Genomic DNA, 19999 nt, shown 5'->3' on the forward strand with positions numbered 1-19999 from the left:
TTCGGGTGTTCTCTGGGAACAGGTAAGAGGAGGTTTGAACTAGCCCCAAACAAGCGAAATGCTCCTCGTAGCCTAAATTGCTCTGGCTGGAGCTGGAGCATAATTACAAGATAGAAGAAGACATTTTTTTTACCCATTTGGCAGAAATGAAGCAATCCTTAAATTCTCCTCTTGTGGGGAGTGAGAAGAAAGAAGTCAGATCTTTTGCCCGAAGCCCAGGAAGAGGTGCTTCCTATAAGCCCCTGCCCCCCACCTCGCCCTGTGACACAGCGTTCAGCAATCTGTATTAAGAAGAATTCTCGGTTTATTGTTCCTCTCCAAAATCCTCAGTGTGTTCTTATTTTTCCTTTGAGTAGGCAGCTTTTGCTCAATTAGCCTCTCCTCGAATAGATCTCTTTTTTACCTTCTCACCTCATTACTTCGGGTGAAATAGAATCAAGCTGCTTTGTGCCCAGAAATCCTCTTTGACCTGAGTTACCTGATAGCAGGGATGCCGGGGGAGGACAACTCTCTCTCTTCTTTTTTGAGTCCTGGTTTATTTCTTATGCACAAGGTGAGCTCCTGGGTCATGTGTGAGGAAGGTATGATTTGGGATACTTTTCAAAAAACATTTACATCACCTTCCAAAGTTCCATATCTCCAGATTTGTAAGTCCTTCGTGGGGTGGTTGGTTAGTTATCAGACTTCTCGTGTTTGATTTCCTAGAAGCAGCTGACGGTCCAGAACAATGGCTCGTGATTGGAATCCAGTTCAGAATCGTCTGCGTTTGCGAGTTGCTAGGTACATTTAAGATAGAGCATCATTTAACCCTGAAGTTCGTGGGGAAGGACAGCCCTGGGGTGCATCCTGGGTGCTGGCCTCAGGGAAGTATTCAGATCCGGCTCTTCCAAATGCCAGCGAGCTCCCCCACAGCGAGATCTCCTGCTCCTGGGGTCCGATACCCCGGGGAACTCGGGGAGAGGCAAGGCACGCAATACTGAGGAAAGGGGTTGACCCTCTCCCTGTCCTTCATAAACCCACAGCTTCCCCCACAGTTGTCCATCATTACTGATCTTGACTCTCATTCCAACCACAAGAACTAAGGAAAAGTGTAGCAACCCAGGATGAAACACTCTGTAGCTTGGCATTCAGAAGGGCTTACCAACGAGACAGGGGTGCCGATTCCCTGGCCGGGGCACCGAGAGAGCATGAAGCTGGTGCCTGTGTGTGCAGCGAACTCTCCCGCCCTGGTCACAGCTGTCCATGGGCGGTTCTGCTGTTTGGCGGTGCCTCCATCATACGGTGGGGAGATGTGGAGAGAGAAATGGTGTTAGACAGCATTCCTTGTTAGCAATGTTTAAAAAGAGGCTTAGGTGAAGCTAAAGGTTGAAGCTAATAACTAGCAAGTTTCTGGATCATTGGTTCTCTGCCTCACTTTTTTTAACTCTTACAATGGAAAATTTCAGAAGTACAGATTTACCCATGATTGCGTTTGAACAGTTATCTATTCATGACCCGTATTATTTCATCCGTCCCCTCCTTCTGTTGCCCCTACCTCCCCCTAGATTATTTTGAAGCAAATCCCAAACATTTTAAGAACTTCTTTGAGAATGCCTTCTTTTTTATCCTAAAAACTTAGACTTGGCTGCTTAAATAAGATCATCTTCCCAAACGTCAAGGAGAAAAACAATCGCCGAAGTGCCCCATGTAGCCAGGCAGAGAAATCCACCTGCTCCGCAGCTGGAATGACTGGCTCACGTGGTCCTCCTGCCCACCAAGGCCTTGACCTCACCCCTGAGGCCCTTGTGTGGGCCCTCCTCGGGCACCTACACTGAATCGGTCCTGTAGGTGGGACCTCACTGTAAATGCTAAAAGCAGCCGTTCCTTTGCCCGGTTAACCTCAGAGTCCAGAAAATCCAATCCAAGCGTAAAGAAGCCGCGTGTCTCCTTTGAGATAGTGTGCTTAACGCCATTCTACCTGACAAATGAGATGAGGAGATGGCCCAGCCAGACCCACGAGAACAGAAGGACTGAACACCTAAGAGACTAATAAAATCCTGGGGTTTCTATTTCCTTCCCCCACACTAGCCTAGGTTCTACAGGGAACAGATAACCAGCTAATATGACTGTCTGTAGGTGAAAATATATGAGGAATGCTCTCACAACCACATCCCAAAGTTTAAAGGAATGAAAGGAAGAGCTGCATCTTCGGACATGGACCATCACCCAGCCAGATGCCAGATGAGATCAAAATAGGAAAATGGAACCCTAGAGTAAGAATCAGATAGCTCCTGGCAGGTGAACTGGACATGCTCAATGTTGTGTAACACCGTGAACTTCAAACAATGGCTGCCAAGAACGCTCTCTTGATTATTTGTTCTCTTTTCCCCATTAATAATTCAGTGTCCGTGGGGATATACGATTGCAGGCCTATAAGAAAAACTTCTCACACCTGGCTGGCTATTCCAAAAGCAAGGAAATGTTTACCTGAATTGTCCTTCTCTCCACCACTAGGCCAAAAGCAGAAGTAGGAAAATCAGAGAAAGGCGGATTTGTATCATGCTGTGCCGACCAACATTTAATTTGCCCAATTTTCGAAATTTGAAATGTGGGCTATTTTTCTATGATTTAGATAATGACACTTCCAGTGTTTACTGAGAGACATATGTACTTGGGAGTGTTCAATACGGAATTTTCCCGTGTGGTGGCGTGGGTGCGTGTCCTTAAATATTTATGATTCAGTAATAGAAATTGCACAAATTTGTAAAAGTACAATGTGCTTCCTCAATTTGTGCAATTTTCCCTTTTCATGTTTCCAAAGGCATAAGAGAACAATGCTCCATTACCTTCAAAAGTAAAATACAAAGAAGTCTGGATTAGACAGAAGCAATTAAGAAAATAGGAAAGAGAGCAAATGAAATTGGTGGTTTTTGAGTCGCTCTCCATATATTCTCTTAACCCTTTATATTTTATGACTTGAAGATTAAATGTGCTGAGATTTCCGTTTCTAAGAAATGGAAATTACTGCTAATTTCGTGGTATCCCTTTAGTTAGGGCATCCGATGCTTTTTCAGTGAGGTCTAGGCTGTTGGTGCCCCGTTGCCAATGTCTAAAAGGTGCCCTTCCTCAAGACACTGCCCTCTACTGGAAATGCTATCGTAATAAATACGCACACCTTTGAGGCCTGTGATGTGAGGTGGGTCCCCTGAAATGTGGCACCTCTGTGTACTGCGCAGCCTGCACCACTGTCTGCAGCTGCCCTGACGCAGATGATGATTTGAGGATCTTCATTGGCAACACGTGAAGAAATTAAAACTCATCTTGGAAAAGAGTGGGTCCTTTTTTATTTTAAATTAAAATAGCTTAAAACTACCTTGTGCATTGCTGTCATATGAGGCTTCTTTTTCCTGATTTCACCAAACCTGTCCCAGCGCTCGCATCTGTTTTTGACTCCATTGTCCTCAGGTGCCGCCGTCTGCCAGCTTTTCTCCCATCCGTGACATCTATGTTGAGCTGCTGTAGTTGAAATAGGATGCTGCCAGAGCTGCTCAGAATGGTGTTACTGTGAAGAGGCAGGTTTAAATCTCCTTTTGGGGACCCTCAGAGGGCTCTGCCTTTCTTTTCTGCATTTTCCCCCGGCCCTCCCACCTCTATGTCCCCTGGCTTGCAGCAGGGCCCCGTGTTGATTGTGTGACTTAGAACAGTCAGGAACAGAGTGTGAAGCTGTGGGTCTCTGTTAAGTGCACACCCAGAACCTGTGTTCTCTCCTATGTTCTCACCTTTGACGGGTGATGCAGAGGCAACGGGACCAAAGGTCTGTGTGTCTCAGTACCGGCCTCGCTCCCGTCCTTCTTACCTGGGATCTGCTCCCAAGAGTGCCCCCATGGTTGTTAACAGAAAGATACCAAATATGCAAGGGTGGACCTCTGTCGAGGGGTGGAAAGTCCTCATGGACGATGCCACGGGCCAGGGGGCACCCACATGTCGCTGGCGTTCCCTGCTGTGTCCACAGCACGAGGCCTACGTCACTGCGGAGAAAACTGAGCTCATCTGTTCTCTGCTCACCTCAGCAGAGAGCCTTGTTTATGCAGAAAGTCAGATTCCTGAGGGAGATCCAGGTCCCTCCACAGGCTGACATTTCACAGATCCGGACGTGCAGGTTCACTTCCGCAGCCTGTGGTTGGCTCGGGCTCCCCGGGCCTGGCCTCCGGGCGCAGCGGCCCTCCACAAGGCCTGGCATTGTGCGCCTTGTCCTGGGAGGTTTCCCGGCCCCGCGCTGATGAATGCCTCAGCCGCGGCAACAGGGATTGTTCCTTGAAGACTCGGTGTTAGGTTATCCAGGTTGGCCCGCCTCTGAGACAGCCTTAAATAGAAAGCATTTGTACTTTTCAGAAAAGAAAATTTAAAAATCACCAATTATTTTTTTTCTTCCTAAGATGCTGGGTTGTCCTGATATTTGAAACAGCCCCTTCCTTCGATAGCTTTTGGCCTTCTGCACCTGCAGGTGGCCGGTCCACGGGGGATCACAGTGGAGATGCCGTTGTCCCAGGGAGCTGCCTTCAGCTGTGGCTTCCTGGGAGTCATTTTTTAAAAGGCTAAGAATCTTCTTTAAAATAGAAATAAAGGGTCCTAAACCATAAAACTTAATTTTAAAAAGTTTTTTTCAATGACAATTGACATTCAATAGTATACTATTTCCAGGTGTACAGAATATTTTCTGAGGTTTTTTTTATCATTGTTCAAGTACAGTTTTCTCCTTTACTCCCAATCCAGCCCACCCATCCAACCCTCCCCACTTTCCTCCCATTACCACGCCCCCTCGTTTTTGTCCATGTGTCCTTAAATTTATTCCTGTAAACCCTACCCATTCTCCCCTGAAATAATTTTTTGAGTTTTAAAAGTAACTTTTTTTTCCAGGAGAGCATAAAGAAGAAAAAATAATCATTAATAATCAGTCCTGCTACCCAGGCAACCACTGCTAAGTTGGTGGTGTATATCCTGGCTGAATTTTGTTTCTATTTATATACTTATATTTTCATGTAAAAATCAGATACTACTATATATACAGTTTTGTAATCTTCTCTTTTTCCCAACAGTATATTAAGAATTCCTTTCCATGTCAATAAACATAACTCAATATTATTCTTTTCATGTTTGCATAATGTTCAGTGTTTGCATGTGCCATGATATATTTGATCAGACTCCTGTTATTGGATAAGAAGGGCTTTGTTTGGTTTTGTTATCCCAAGTTGTTGCTAGTATAAATGGTACTGGAATAAATTGACTCAAAAGAGAAATCACAGTTTTCAGGCTTTTGCTGTGAATAGTCTAATTGACTTTCAGAAAGGTTGAATCCACAATTCTACCATAAGCTAATGAGATAGAATATTTCAAAAATTTCTGCTTTATCATTAAAAAGTAAATTTTTTGCCATTTGGGAGGTTAAAAATTTTATAGCTAAAAACATTTAATTTATTGAGTCCTAGTGTTATCAAGCATTTTGTTCAGAGGGAGGCATTTGTATTTATTCTTTTATACATTTTCTCTTAATGTCATTTATTATTTTATTTGGTGGTTTTGTCTGGCTTGAACTTTTTGTTTGATTGTTGCTACTGATTTTTAAAAAGATTTTATTTTTATTTATTTTTAGAGAGGGAATAGAGGGAGAAAGAGAGAGAGAGAGAAACATCAATGTGTGGTTGCTGAGGGTCATGGCCTGCAGCCCAGGCATGTACCCTGACTGGGAATCGAACCTGCGACACTTTGGTTCGCAGCCCGCGCTCAATCCACTGAGCTATGCCAGCCAGGCTACTGATTTTTTAAACGATGTAAAATTTCAAAACGAAGTAGGGGGAATGATGTAATAAATCACTGTATCCCACCACCCAGATTAAATATTTGTCATGCTTACTTTGCCAGTCCTTTCCCCCTATGTTTTAAATCACACCCAGACACCCTAACATTCACTCACAAATTCTTTTACATGTATATAAAATAAGGATGTTTCCTATAATACCAATGCACAATTTACAAAATAACAGCATGTTGGATTGGTTTTGTAACTATCGAGAAGGATCTGTTGTACTGATTGGCACCAGGCAAGTGTACAGCCACATCAATGGACTAGGAGGAGAAAGGAACACATCTTAGCTTTCTTGTCACCTCAAAAATTAAGGCTGAAAAGCTCATGCCTATAGGAGTAGTGGAATGATCGAGTGGCCTTGGTTCTCCATCTGTCCACAAGCGCCATTGAGAAACCCACTGAATCTGCAGTGCCAGCCTCTGTGTGTAGATGAATGCCCCGGCCGAAGCTTGCCAGTGGATAGCCATTATTTCAAGTTCATTCACGACAGCCCAACTTGATCAATGACAGGGCTTCCAGGCCTGGCCCACTGGGGTTACAGGAGGTCTTCTCTGTTGTGTCCCATTTAAACTTGAACAGGGGGTGTACTGTTTTGAATGGTCAGGGTTGCCTTCAGGTCAGAGCCCAGCTGTCCCCCTCACCCCCCAGCCCCCACCCCCACCAGTCATTTTTAATCTTGAGCACTCTTCTTCACCCTCATGTGCGCTGACCTGCGGCCTGGGTTCTTTCGTTAAAATAAGTAAATGAATAAAATCATTCTGGAACAGGGGTCCTTGTCTCTGGCATTGAAAAGGGAAGGGGAGTCTCCGTGAGCACCATTACAACCTTTCTCTTTCATCATAGATTACCGTTCTAAGTGACCACACGAGTACTCTTAGGGAAATGGGCACTGGCTTTTCTCCCTAAAATGTTCAGTGTCTGGGCCCGTTTCAAAAGAAACGAAGCTACACGATCCGTCAGCCGAAATGAAATCGAGGACCCAAGGTGAAGTCAGGAGGGCCACTTACAGTCCACGGTGATGTTGAGTGGTTGCTATACCTGAGCAAAATGACCTCACCAGGGTTTTTCTTAAGTGTTCAAAATTCTTTTTAAAAAATCTGTGGTACTAAAGCATTTAATATATTTCAAATGTAATCATGGTGTGCCATGTACATATATAAACATTTAAAAATACTAAGCATGTATTATTCTGTTATAAATTATTAGCAAATCAGTTAATCTAGGACAGTAATATTTGGGAAAAAATAAGCACTACCTAAAAATGAAGTTGTATTAATGGTGAAAATTGAGGTGAAAATGAAGTCATCTTATCTGGTCTTTTTAAAAAAATGAGTATCTAAAAAAAAGAGTAGCAATGTTTTTGTTGTTGAGTTGTGAGCACGTTCCCCATTTCTCAGAAAGTTCCTTCTGACCTCAAAGCACTCTAGGAGGTGTTGACAAGGTAGCTGTAACTAGTCCGGATATTTCCTCTATTCCTTATCTGCCAATAATCTCATCTATGTACCTGATATGCTGGAAAAAGTTTTTAAAAGAAAACTCTTTCTGGTTTTTGGCAAGGACTGTATTCTGTGATTGTTATTAGCGAGGTCTGGGTTTTGCTCAAAGAAAACATTTCCGGTGTGTTGTCATTTCCTTTCATTTCACTATGTACACATGGAAACTCCACGTGGAAGTTCCCTGTGTCCATTTCTATATTCAGAACGTCTTTCAATTAGCATAAGATTTATTCTTAGAATAATTTTGGTCTGTCGCTCACCTCTTCTTGGGGCTTTTGGAAGCATGGAAGATTATTTTCAACTAGTGTCTCCTGTTCCCTCCAGAACGTGAGGTGGTGTGTCATACTTGGGCATGTCCAAGTGATTCCACGGTCAGAGTTTAAAAAATACCAGTACGATCGATGGCTTTAGAGAAACGTATGGAATTTTAGTTCTTAAACAATAACATGGTACATCAATGCAGAAAACTCATGTTTCAGTGACTGGAAGTCATAGCGGCGGCCGAGGCCGAGACAGGCCCGTTAGCAGCAGGGGTGCACAGCTGTCCGTTGAGGTGGCCCGGGGCTGGGCTCTGCAGGGGGGCGGGCAGCAGCCAGACAGCAAAACCACCGGCTCCCAAGGAACTGCCCCAGCGCACAGTTGGGCTTCTGGCTCTCCTTTCCCTGCCTGTGTCTTCTCTAAACTATCAAAGTCAGATCATTTATTCTTACACTGTCCTTAAAATCAAACAAAGCGATATAAAGATTAACTTGAATCCTTTTAGATGTATTTTACCCAGCTCTCAGAAAACATCTGGAAGCTGGATGGAGGAGACTCAAGTACTTTCACTTGAAAATGCCTCATCTTTTTTTATTCATTAAAGAAAAATGTGTCTATGCTCAGATTGAGGTCAGAATATCACTTCAGGATGATGTGCCAGAAACTCTTACCTTTAATAGACTTTCATGCCATCCGAAAATACGTAGATCTTTATGTGTTCTGAGTTAAATCTCATTATAGAGCAAGATCATTTTTCTGGGTTTAATCTTTCTTTTCAATTTGCCATCCCCACATTCAGTCCCAAGAATTATTATCATCATGTTTTTGAAGGAAAAAAAAAGCTTCTCTGTTCTTCTATGAAAATTTTTGTGTTATTATTAAACATATAGTTTGTTTTCTTAACTTTCTCTTACATGTTGTATCCACCTTCTTCTTTCCCTTTTTGTTCTGGTTTGCTACTGCCATCAGACTAAGAGTCCCTGTAACGTTTGGTTTCCATGGTGGCACATGGGGGCGGCCAGCGAGGCCTTCAGTTCTGCGGGCCTCCGAGCTCCCTGTTGGCCCTCGGATGTCAAAGGTGGAGATATTTGTGCCACAATCGGCACTTAGCAAAATGTATCACTATTAGGGCCATAGTCTTTTATGGACTCTTTTATTATTTATTGTAAACCTTTTCTGTCTGCGGCCCTGTGCTGGTGACCCTGCATCCCAGGCCGTCTGAGGCCTGGAACTGTCTAGTCACGGTGACTGCAGTTCCCCTTCATACCTTAGTAACCCTTAGAGTTTCTACAGGAGAGAGATGAAAATGCACATTCAGTTTCCATTTCATTTTTACGCAGAAAAGAAAGTCAAATATAAAATAGTCAAATATATAAAACGCAGGAAAAATAATGGGGTGTTGGGCAGTCCAAAGTCTACAACAACAGCTTCTGGATGCTACTTTTGAGTATTTGTTAAATATTTATCCCAGGGGTGTCCAACTCATTTTCACTGGGGGCCACATCAGCCTCGCGGTTGCCTTCAAAGGGTGGAATGTAATTTTAGGACCGTACACAGGTCCTAAACTAGGTCCTTAACTAGGAGCAAGGAGCTCGGCACTGCCGCCAGGTAGAAACAAGGTGCCGGGCCGGATAAAACAAGGTGGAGGACCGAATCCGGCCCTCGGGCCTTGTGTTTGCCACCTGTGATTTATATACGAATTAGCTAAGTCTTCCAGTAACTTGTTATTGTACAGGACCAAAGGGAATATGTTGTGGTAGATGGTGATTTTGTTCCCTAAGTGACAGTCCCCTCCCCCATTGTCAGTTTCAACCTGCTCCTCTCCCAACTTTCTAACCAAAACTATTGACCAGAAATACATTTTAAAAGTTTTTGCCTTTTCCTACTTCCCAAGTTCACTTTCTGAGGGAGAGGCTTTTGCACAGTGAAATGACCCAAGTTCAGGGAGCTGGGGAATCAGGAAGTGAGGACCTTGTGACATTCACATGCTGGCTCCCTTTGCGGGAGGATTGGTCACTGTCTGACTGGCCAGTTGGAGGGCCGCACAGACGTGTGTCAGCCGACTGTGGCATGAAGTCCATCATTCGTGTGTGGTCTGTGTCCGTGGGAGGAGGCAGACGCGGTGCATCCTGGGTTGGGCACCTCCTGGACCTTCCACCCCTCGGTCGCTGAACCAGGTGCTGGCTTTTCTACCGCAGAACTAGACAGTGGCTGAGAGCGGGTTACCTTCTGTGCAGGAGGAGAAGAGAAGTTGAGGAGTGCCATCTCAACACTAAAATGTGCATTGCTTGGCGCTAAGTCACAAGTGCAGTTGTTACCCTCAGGACATGGGCAGAGAGTTAAAGGTGACCCACATTATCAGAGATGTCACCCCACTAAGCCAGCACGTGCTCTGTGGGGCATGGTCCGAGTCTGGTTTCTCTCCCTGAGACATGGATGCCTCTCTGGGTGGCCACAGTGCCACCATGAGCTCCATATCTGTGCTGGGACAGAGGCCTTGTTACCCTTCCCCTTCCGCCTGGGCTTCGTCATAGAGACGTGCTTGTCCGCAGTGGAGCAGGGATAGGACTGCAAATTGCCCCACCCACCCCTGGGTGGTGGAAGTGTTAGAAAACTGGGCCTAATCTTGACTTCTGGAGAGAAGTAAAGACTAAAAATTATTTTCACTTGCGCAGTTTCTCAGTTGAAAAAGCCTTCCTTCCATGACCCAGGATCCCGCATACTGAAATGGCTGGTCCCATCCTCCCTCATCCCTCTTTCCTCCGTCCCTTCCCTTTGTTCCGGAAGGATCTGTGGTTCGGTGTTGCCCATGAGTGGCCTAGATGCTAAGAGACCACACAGAGGCAGCATAGCTTAGCGGGTAAGAGTGTGTACTGGGCGTCAAGCTGCCTGGGTTCACGTCCTGGCTCAGCTCATGGTATGGGCAGTCCATCCATCTGTACAAAATACAGGTAATGGCAGTGGTGGCTGCACCCTAGGGTCCTTTTGAAGATTAAGTGAAGTTAACATGCACACCGCACCTTAGAACAGTGCCAGATACTTATCAAGCAATGTATGTGTTAGTTGCCATTTGACTAGGCATGTACCATGTACTAAGAACTTGAACAAGACATTTCTCCTTTAACCCTTATGGTACCCTCATAGAGATGGTATTTCTAACTCACTTTTCCACTGATGAAACTGAGGCTAGAGGGGATGTTGGTTGGACAAAGGCCACTTGACTCAGAAGTGGCCAGTATAGAATTCAGCCCCAGGTCCTCCGAATTCCCAAGAGTGTGGAGCCCACTGCACTCCCCACCTCCCGGTCTGAGGGATGCGGGCCCGCAGCATTGCTGCAGCGGCGTCTTTGAGACTGTCGCTGTGTTAACCTAGCATCTTCTCTTTGTAGGTCAGCCCTCACACTGGACTTAAGTGACCTTGACTTGTGAACGTTTCTCCATTGATTCTTTGCCCCATTTCATCGCCGATCCTTTCTGTGCACTTTTAGTCTTCAGCGTGACTCCCTCTCATTCTCTGCTCCCTCGGAAGAAATCTTTTCTTTGCTATACAGGATAAAGCAACCAGGGTAGAAAATTACTTGGAATGTTCCCCTCGTCGATTGTCTCCTTTCGCCTCAATTTCTCTAAGCGGCGGGGTGATGAAAGGGCTTCCCTCCTCCCGTCAGTGGGTGTCTCTGCTGTTGAAGAGAACTTGCCCGGATGCAGAGCTGGCCCGTTTCCACCACTTACAGGACCCAGGAGGCTGTTCCCAGCAGGCAGCATGGCTGCCTCAGGCCGGCTCACCTGGAAACCTTAGGGTTCCTTTTGGTCTGCACCCGCCTATCTGTGGTACTGTCTTCCAGTCTGCGAGCGCCGCTGCTGGTTTGCAGCGTTGGTCACCAGTGTTGCCACGTCCAGTATGGACTGCTCCTCTGGCCACCTGCCCTGACTTCTGCGAGTCCCCATGCCACCCCCCAGGCAGAGCTTCCTAGAGCTGCTAATCTTATGCTGGTCAGATATAGTAACCATATGCTGTGGTTACTAAAACACAGCAGGGCTTCCCAGGGCCCTCAGGACACAGCTGTGATCCCTGCACCCAGTGCGCCCATGTGCCAAGCCAGCCCCATCTCCCGCACCACGGGCCTTCTTCCAGCTGCGCAGACTGGCTGTGTTCTCTCCCTGTGCGGGGGACACCTTCCGTAGCCTCTGGGAGCCTCACAACCCCACTCTGCCTGCAGGTCCCCGGTCAGCTGTGGCTTCTGCAGGAAACACTGCACCCCTCCCTTCCGCAGCACTGGTCACGCGGCAGTCCCCTTTCGCGTGCCCACACAGGCCTCTGCGCCCCCAGACACCTGCAGCCAGAGCCAGTTTTGTGGAGCATTGTGTTCCCAGGGCTGGGTGTTCTTGAGGTGCTCACTAAGTGGTCACCGTGGACCAGAGGGAAGGAGGACAGTGAACGTGTTTCCCTGTGGCCAGAAGGGTGATGTTTCTAGGTATCCTTTGGGGGACCCTCTTGGGACTCTTGCTGTCCCCAAAGGGACGTCTCTACATTTCAGACCAAGCAGTTGCATGGGTTCCCCTGAAATCGCAGACTTCAAAGCAATTGCCGTGGCCAGAGTCACAGCACCATGCCGGCCCCTGGCTGCTCTTTGCCCTGTGCCCAGAGCCAGCCGTGCTGTTTCCATGTGAACTGCCCGCAGAGACACGAGGGCCGCTGTCACCTCAGCAGACGCTTCAAGCTAAGGACGTGGGATCGAGAAATCTCATAGTCTGGGTCTGACCAACCATCCTCCGACGTCTCTATGTCCTTTCAGGTTCTTTGATTCCCAACAGTTCATGGAAATATTGGAAAATAACCTGATCACTCCTGCAGGCAGCTGGCCCAACTCAGAGCAACCTTCGCTTCATTCATTTTATCCAAGAAACGACACTTTGTCAGCTCGTGATTAATTTATGTTCCAATTTCGGCTGGACAGGGATCGAAAGAAAAAATAGCTCACACATTTTTCTAAGCACTTACTGTCTGCCAGGCACTGGGAAAAGCATCCTCCGTGGGGTATCTTACTCGGTCCTCACAGCTCCCCTTGGAGGGGCGGATGCCGTCCTCACACCGTTTCGCAGACGAGAGGGGAAGGCTCCGAGAGGTTACGTATACGTGCACGCTCTCGCAGCTGTAAGGGGTGGAGCTGCAGGCTGAGCCCAGCACTGCCTCTCGAGCGCGTGCTCGTGGGCGCCGTGCTGCCCTGCCCTGTCCTCTCCAGGGTCTGTGTCATCTGCAGGTTGTGAGGTCCTTGACATAAATGGCCTGTCTCCCAGCTCCCCACTCCCCACTAGCCAGTTCATTTTTCAGCCTATTTACGTTGCTTTATCTTTGAGACAAAACTAACAAGCAATGTGACACAGCGTTGCGTGAAATCTAGCCTAACCGTCATGTAAAACTTCATGTTGTTTATTACTTTTTAAAAAATATTTTTACATGTGTCTGATTTATCTTAATATTTCCTTTATAGTATCTAATAATAGTAACCACAGCCGTGCAGCATGTTTAGAAAGCAACACCCATCACGAGAGTCCCAGGCTCGGGTACCCTCGGATCTTTTCCTCCCTGCCCCCCTATCTGTGGCTTTGCAGGGGGCCTGATCCCTGCTGCTGTGTTTGTCTGGCTTCTGGGAGGGTTCAGCCTATGAGAGGCCCTGATGGGAGAGGGGGTGGGGCTTAAAGGAGAGCTAGGATATTTCTCCCTCACCTCCAGCAGCAGCTGCACCTTCTCTGTGGCTCCAGCTTCCATGAGGTGGCCCCAGCCCCTGGACTCCATTTATGTCTTTCTGTCCCCCCAGCCTGAGGGCAGTGGTGGCCTTCTTTTTTTTTTTTAATGGTTCTCTGGGCTGCTTTACTGCCCTCTATGACCCGTCCACCATCTGTGTGTAATGCCCAGTTCCCCTCAGTTAAACTTTTCCTGTTGTAAGTAGGTCTTTCCAGTTCTCCAGGGTGGATGCCGCTGGATACGCCAGTGTTCTCAAGTGTGATCACAATACTTACTCACAGCTCACTGTAGCGGCCTGGACAATGGATGATAGGATTGGGTTCAAACTCTCTGATGAAAAGCATCCAAGGCTTTTGTGTCCACTCTGGCTGCCGTGTCAGTGGAAGCCCTGGCGGGGTGTTTGGTGTCCCCAGTTCTAGTTCTAGCTGAGTCACTAGGGATACTTAGAAGCATCCAAGTCAGAGCCCCGCTTTCATGGAATAGGGAGGTGCTTTAATGCCTTCCGAACCCAACAATTCTAGGATGCAGTCTCAGTGTCTGTGGGGACTGGCGAGGCGTCTCCTCCAGTGAAATGGCTCCCCCTCCAGCCTCCTGCCCTTCCGAGGCATGCTCTTGGTCCCCAAGGGACCAGGTGACAGGATGTGGGTGTGCAAGGGCAAATCTGTCACCACTCTTGGAAGAACCTCCACAGGACTCGCTGATTCTGACCCAGATGGTTGGTCTTCATTTGGGCACGACACGCTCGTAGAACGTATAACACAAGAGTAAAATTTAGTGCTCAGCTGTCCTGACCGTGGGTTTAACCATCTTTCAAAGATGATATCCCATATATATATATATATATATAAGGTGAATACCTTATATATACAACCAATAGCAGAACGGGCAGATGGCACTTATCTCGTGTAATGTATTTTCTCTTTCTCCATTTTCAGCACACTCTTCTTATAGTCTCTAAACTCCATTTTTAAAAAAGTACATTATCCAGCGCGTGCGCGCATGTGTGTGTGTGTGTGTGTGTGTGTGTGTGTTTGGGGCCAATTGCTCTGGGTACCGTAAATAACTTTAATTTACTAAACTTCACTCCTCCTCCCCCACCCCAGCCCTTTCTTTTCAGAAGACACATTTAGACAATCACCATTCTCCTCCAATTCAAAGGACCTGCTGCCCAGTGACTCTGTGCTTCACGGAAGAATATCAGCTCCAGGTATGGACGCATTGTTGGCTTTGCTTCTGCGGTTGATCGCTTGAAAATTACCTTGCTGACATGTGTGAATTTTCAGATCTCTTCATCACATGTGTTGACGTTATTCGTAGAGAGAAGCTCGGCTTTTTTGGAAAAAGAGGGAGAGAATCAATTTAAGCAGCCACAAAAGTTCATTAAAAGAAAATGCAGACCGTAAGAAAGTTCTTCCTCTGCATTAGGAGTTCATTGTCGGTCACCTGCTGGTTTCATTCATGTGAGGAAACTCTCATTCTTTAAAGTAGTGAAGTATAACCTGAAAACAATTTGCTTTCCACGGTGTCAGTATTTCAGGGAGGCAGCCAGGAGGGTAGGGGAGGCGGTGGCCAGGGCAGGACAGGGCAGGACCCTGGTGGGGAAGGGCCACCATAAATGCCCCTTCGGTTTCCATGCGGGCAACTCAGCTCCTTAGAACGGCCCTGCCACCCGGATGTTATGCCCTTTGTAGGGCGTCTGCTTGTAGCCACCTCATGTTCCCTTTTGCCAACAGAGGATGAATACACAATTTCTTGCCTGCTCTTCCTTTTTCCTTTCTGAAGTGAAAAATAAAAATATAGTTGCTGTCCTCTTATCAACAGCACGGCCGTCCCTCAGGGCTCATGCGTGTGTCCTCAGAGCCTCTGTGAAACCGGGACGTTTGAGAGTCACTGCATGCAGCCCATACTCCTCACTCACTCACCCCCAGCCCAGCCTCACACCGGTCCAGCGGCCAGGAGGCTTCCTGCTGGGCTGCCTTCGCTCCCAGCCGTGGGGAGACTTTCCGAAGCTCTCGGTGGCCTCCACACCCACCATTTGTCCAGGAGGGCAGTGGAGCCCGTGGCTCCATGGGTGTGCAGGAGGGTCTCACAGCAGGGCTGTTGGCCGGGGACCCCAGCAAACATCCAGTCCAGGTGTCCTCCACATGCCTGAGGAGCCCGCTGTCACAGACAGCTGGGGACCGGAGTGCTGTGTAATTCAGACGGAGCCAAGGAGCATCTTACGAAATGTTGTCTTGGGTGTCGCAAGTCACTGGAAGGGGGTTGTAACAGACAGCTGGGGAAAGGCAGCTCTTTGTTGTCCTTCGGTCTTGCGGAGGCAGACCCGCGTCTTCTCCTCTCCAGAGAGTCCAGGGACCTGTGTGCTTTTTAGCTTTGCAGGCCTTTCGGCTCAATCACCGTAAATAACACGCGCACACAAAAACCCGTTCCGTAACACCTGGCTCCAGAGGGGGAGAGAAATTCTACTTAGCTGATGTCTTCGCTCTCAAACAGGGGCTATTTGAGCTACCGTTTGCTTCCCACGGTGTCATTTTGAATCGCCAGCTGCCCGGTCCCCAGATTATCGCCCTGCTGTTAAGTTGATGGATTGTGACTTTTTAATGTCAAAATAACTGCCTCGGCATTGCCAGTCGGAGTGCTGTGACCCACACAGCCGGCATCCCGTGATGGATGGACAAACCCTGCGTTGCTGGTTTACTGTTTGTCTTGGCTGTATTTTAAGAAGGGTTTATTGGTCAAGTTACAACTGCACCTCGAGAGTGATGCCAGTATATTTTTAACTGTGTATAGACAGCATTTCTGTCGTTGGCTCGGTAGACTTGTATCACGAATTAGATGAATTCACACTTAAAAATTTAACTTCTTTGGGGGTGCGGGAGTCAGCGTCACGGGGATTTTAGAAACGGAAAGCCACCGTCCAGAGGGAGAGCCAGCCTCTGTGCTTCCAAAAGCCTGTCTTTAGGCAGAGGATACGCTGAATGCCTGTTTACATTTTGCTAAAATACACAACCAAAGGGAACTGTTCAAAAATAAGCAAGGCGACAATGCTCTACAAGTGGAGTTAAAATTAGAGAAAATAAAATGATCAGGACAACCCGGTGAGCACAGACTTCTTGCAGTGTGAAGACACGTTTTGTAAGGAAAGCCTCAAAACCGTGAACTAACTGTGGAGAAGACCAGTCAGCACTAAGGAAGCATTGAAGCTTGGAGGCTTCTTAGGTGCACACCTCCCTTGGGTCAGGACAGAGGCGACTGGCCATGACACACCCACGAAAGCTCCCCAGTGCCTCACCCACAGCCCGGAAACCCCAAAGCTCTCCCAACCACAATTTTTTGAATAAGTTACTTGGTGACACAAACTAATGGGAGGCTATTTACAGCCTGTATGTGTTATGCCAAGGGTGAAGTTAATGCATTTCATTGCAGAGGTATCAACATACTTGATTATACAGGCCCACTCAAGTGTTATATAAAATATGCATTCTGCACCATGTTACCATCTTGAAATCAGAAAAAGTACAAATCCCGAAATACATCAGGCCTCAGGGGTCTCAGATAGTGTGGGCCCACATTTACTCCAGTACGACGCCTAGCTGCTGTGCTGGGAACAAGGCAACCGAAGTTATAGTTGAGGACCCCCAGGGTCTCAAGGTTCTGCGGTGTACGAGTCCTGAATTCCCATGGAAAATTTCGGAAGAGCGAGCGGGCAGCAGATTGCTGAATCACTGGAGGAGCGGTGACAGGAACCAGGAGTCCATTGGGGATGCCCTGGCGCTGGGCAGCATCAGTAATGAGGGCCAGGGACAGGGAGAAAAGGCAGGGACGAGGGAGGCAGGCAGGCGTGTGGCTGCCGGGTCTGGGAGGCTGGCTGACTTTGCCGTAAGCAGGCTGAACTCAAGAATGACGGCGGCTGTGCAGACACGGGGAAGCCAGGAAGGAGGAAGCTGGCTTCAGTGACTAAGCAGAAAATATTCTGTGGATAGTGTATGAACCAAAGCCTGAGTCCTGAGAAATCTTCTGTTGGGTAGGCTCAGTGTTACCATTAAAGTATTATTTCTCTTTTTTATACGCTTTGCAAACTTCTTTCCACGGTGAACGCAAAGAGAAATGTCAACCCAGAAACTTACCTCAGATTCCCAATTAGTAGAGATTAATAACCTTACAGGTGCCTAGTTCCAATCTAAGAAATCCCTCGCAAAGGCCGAAAACCCGTAGCACTGATTCAGCCACCTGTATCGGTGTGTGCTCACACCCCTTCCGCGTGTGGGATGGGATTCTCTCTGAGCACTTTTGGACTGAGAGCATGGGGCAGCAGCAGTGTCCCGCCGGGGGGCTCAGGTCAGACCAGCGTGCTGTGACTAATGAAGCGGCAGCGTGGGGGTCGCTGAGTGGGGAGGGGTGGGCAGGGCCGTGGGCTGGGAAGAAATCAAGAATAGCACGGTGGACTAGGCATCTGCCCGCAGCAGATGGTGGCTGAGACGCACAGCTGCCACCATCCCAGGGAAACAGAACGAACACAACGCTTCGCGGTGTCTTGGCCTCCGTCGTCGCCGCTGTTTCTAGACTGACTTTCCTGCACACCAGACAACGCTCAAGGGCTGGGGCCCAGCCTCTTGACTTGCTGCGAATGTCTTAGACGGAGGTAACGCCAGCAATCCTTAATAAAATGATGATTTAAAAGCTGCTGTCACCTTCTGCTAGAGGGACATGGGGACATAATACCCTTAAAGCTGTGAATGGATGACTGAGTGCATCCTGGGCAATGGTGTTGCTGGTGGTGGCTTTACAAAAGAAAGAAAAACACTCTCCTGTTGTGGGGGAGCTAGAATTACAGACCGTGTGCAACCTCAGGTACTTTGTCTAGTTCAGAGTTGCCTCACTCCGTGAAAGGTTGATATTAATAGAAGACAGATTCTGAGGTCAGGTGTTTGCCTGGGCACGGAAGGCAGGGGCTTCCGTACGAGGGGCGGACCCGTTATTGTTGCACCTGTATCTGTTCCCGCTTGCCAGGAAGAGAGGAATTTCTGTCTCTGCGCAGCTTTTAAACACCGCGGGGCTTCTGTTCTGTTTCAGTGTGGTTTTTGAAGTCACATTCTGTTTGCTCTGTATTAAGCCGAAAAACAAAAACACAACCAGAGCAGGTGTGAAGGAAAACGTGAGTCTCCGTGGAATTCTCTCGGCGTTTGGAGTCACTGACGCTTCTGTTTGCTATTTCCAGGGGGGCCTAGAGTTAGGTAATGTACAACATATCAGCAATTACATTTCTAAATCCCCACCCCCGTTATGTGCTCACTTCTTTAAAAAAAAACAAAACTCTTTTTGTTGGTCTTGTTTATAACATAAGAACAAGGGGGGCGGGGAATTTAGCTCCTTTTGGAACCTGACACACCCACCGGGACCTGATGTGAAGGGAAAGGGCTGGTGTGGAATGATCTGGCCTCGTCCCCAGACCAGGTCTTGATCCACTTTCCTCTCTCTGTCCTGCCCATCCATCCAATACAAGTGGTGCCATCTCTCATACTTTCCCGAACTCTCAGTAAAGGACGCCTTGTGTTAGCGTGCCACCCTGCACTAACCCCGCCTCCCACGCTGCTGGCCAGCCGTGCCTGACCTCCACACAGTGGCTTGAAAGATGAGCACGTCCCATCCTCACGTGAGGACGTCCGACTCACACCTCGGGAGAGAGGGAGGCAAAGCTGCTCCGGATTACGGCGCAGTGCGCTCTTCCATCCCTCTTCAAACATGCCAGATTCTTTTCCAATTCAGACTAAGTCGCAGGTAAACAGTAGACCGTCAGGTGCTGTTGGTGTGTATCATCTTGTAGCTTAAGCCCCTTTGTGATTAAACAGATCTGTTCTGCACAGAGAAGGAAGCTAATAGTGATCAAGGACCTTCTACACTGTCCTGCGTGGGGCCTGTGTCAGCTCATTTAATTCTGGAAACAACTTGAGACACAGAAATTATGCTCAATTTACAGAAGACCAAACAGAGGTTCAGAGAGATTTAATAACTGTCTCTAGTTTTAGTGATATAATTGACCTATAACACTGTATTAGCTCAAGGTACATAATATAAATTGAAACCTGTATTGGAAAATTATTACTGAAACAAGTTTAGTTAACATTCATCACCTAACACAGTTATGATTTTTTTCTCGTGATGAGAACTTTTTTTATAACATTTTATCTTTATTTTTTACTTATTTATTTTAATCCTCACCCAAGAATATGTTTATTGATTTTAGAGAAAGAGGAAGGGGGTAGAGAGCGAGACACCTGTGTGAGAAAGGAACATCAGTTGGCTGCCGGTGACATTCTAGTGCACGGGTTGACGCTTCCACAAACCGGGCCACCTGGCCAGGACTCGTGGTGAGAATTTGTAAGATCCACTCTCTTAGAAACTTTCAAATACGCATTACAGTATTGTGAGCTATAGCCACCGTGCTCTACATTAGATTTCTGGGGCTTATGACCAGAAGTTTGTGCCTTGTGCAGAGAGATTCCCTGACTTGCTCGAAGTCACACAGCTGGAGAGCGGCTGCAGGGGAATTCAAACGCAGCGCGGCGCAACGCGTCTTCCCTCTGCCCGCCCTCCCGCTGCCCGCTGAAGTCAGAGGGCGCGTCACCAGCAGGGAGCACGTCTCCTCGGTGCTTGCCCACAC

At 47.5% G+C, this 19999-nt stretch overlaps 1 protein-coding gene across 4 annotated transcripts in view; it reads left to right on the forward strand.

Annotated features, from left to right (window-relative positions):
- Positions 1-19999, forward strand: part of ZNF827 (zinc finger protein 827) — a 157080-nt gene that overhangs the window by 86769 nt on the left and 50312 nt on the right. For all 4 annotated transcript variants that reach the window (XM_045831389.1, XM_045831390.1, XM_045831391.1 and 1 more), the window contains exon 8: positions 14442-14545. In XM_045831389.1, coding sequence (XP_045687345.1) covers positions 14442-14545 — 104 coding nt within the window. The remainder of the gene's footprint in view (positions 1-14441; positions 14546-19999) is intronic.

The sequence above is a fragment of the Phyllostomus hastatus genome, unplaced genomic scaffold, assembly GCF_019186645.2.
Source record: "Phyllostomus hastatus isolate PE091 unplaced genomic scaffold, TTU_PhHast_1.1 phas_contig_159, whole genome shotgun sequence".
Lineage (NCBI taxonomy): Eukaryota > Metazoa > Chordata > Mammalia > Chiroptera > Phyllostomidae > Phyllostomus > Phyllostomus hastatus.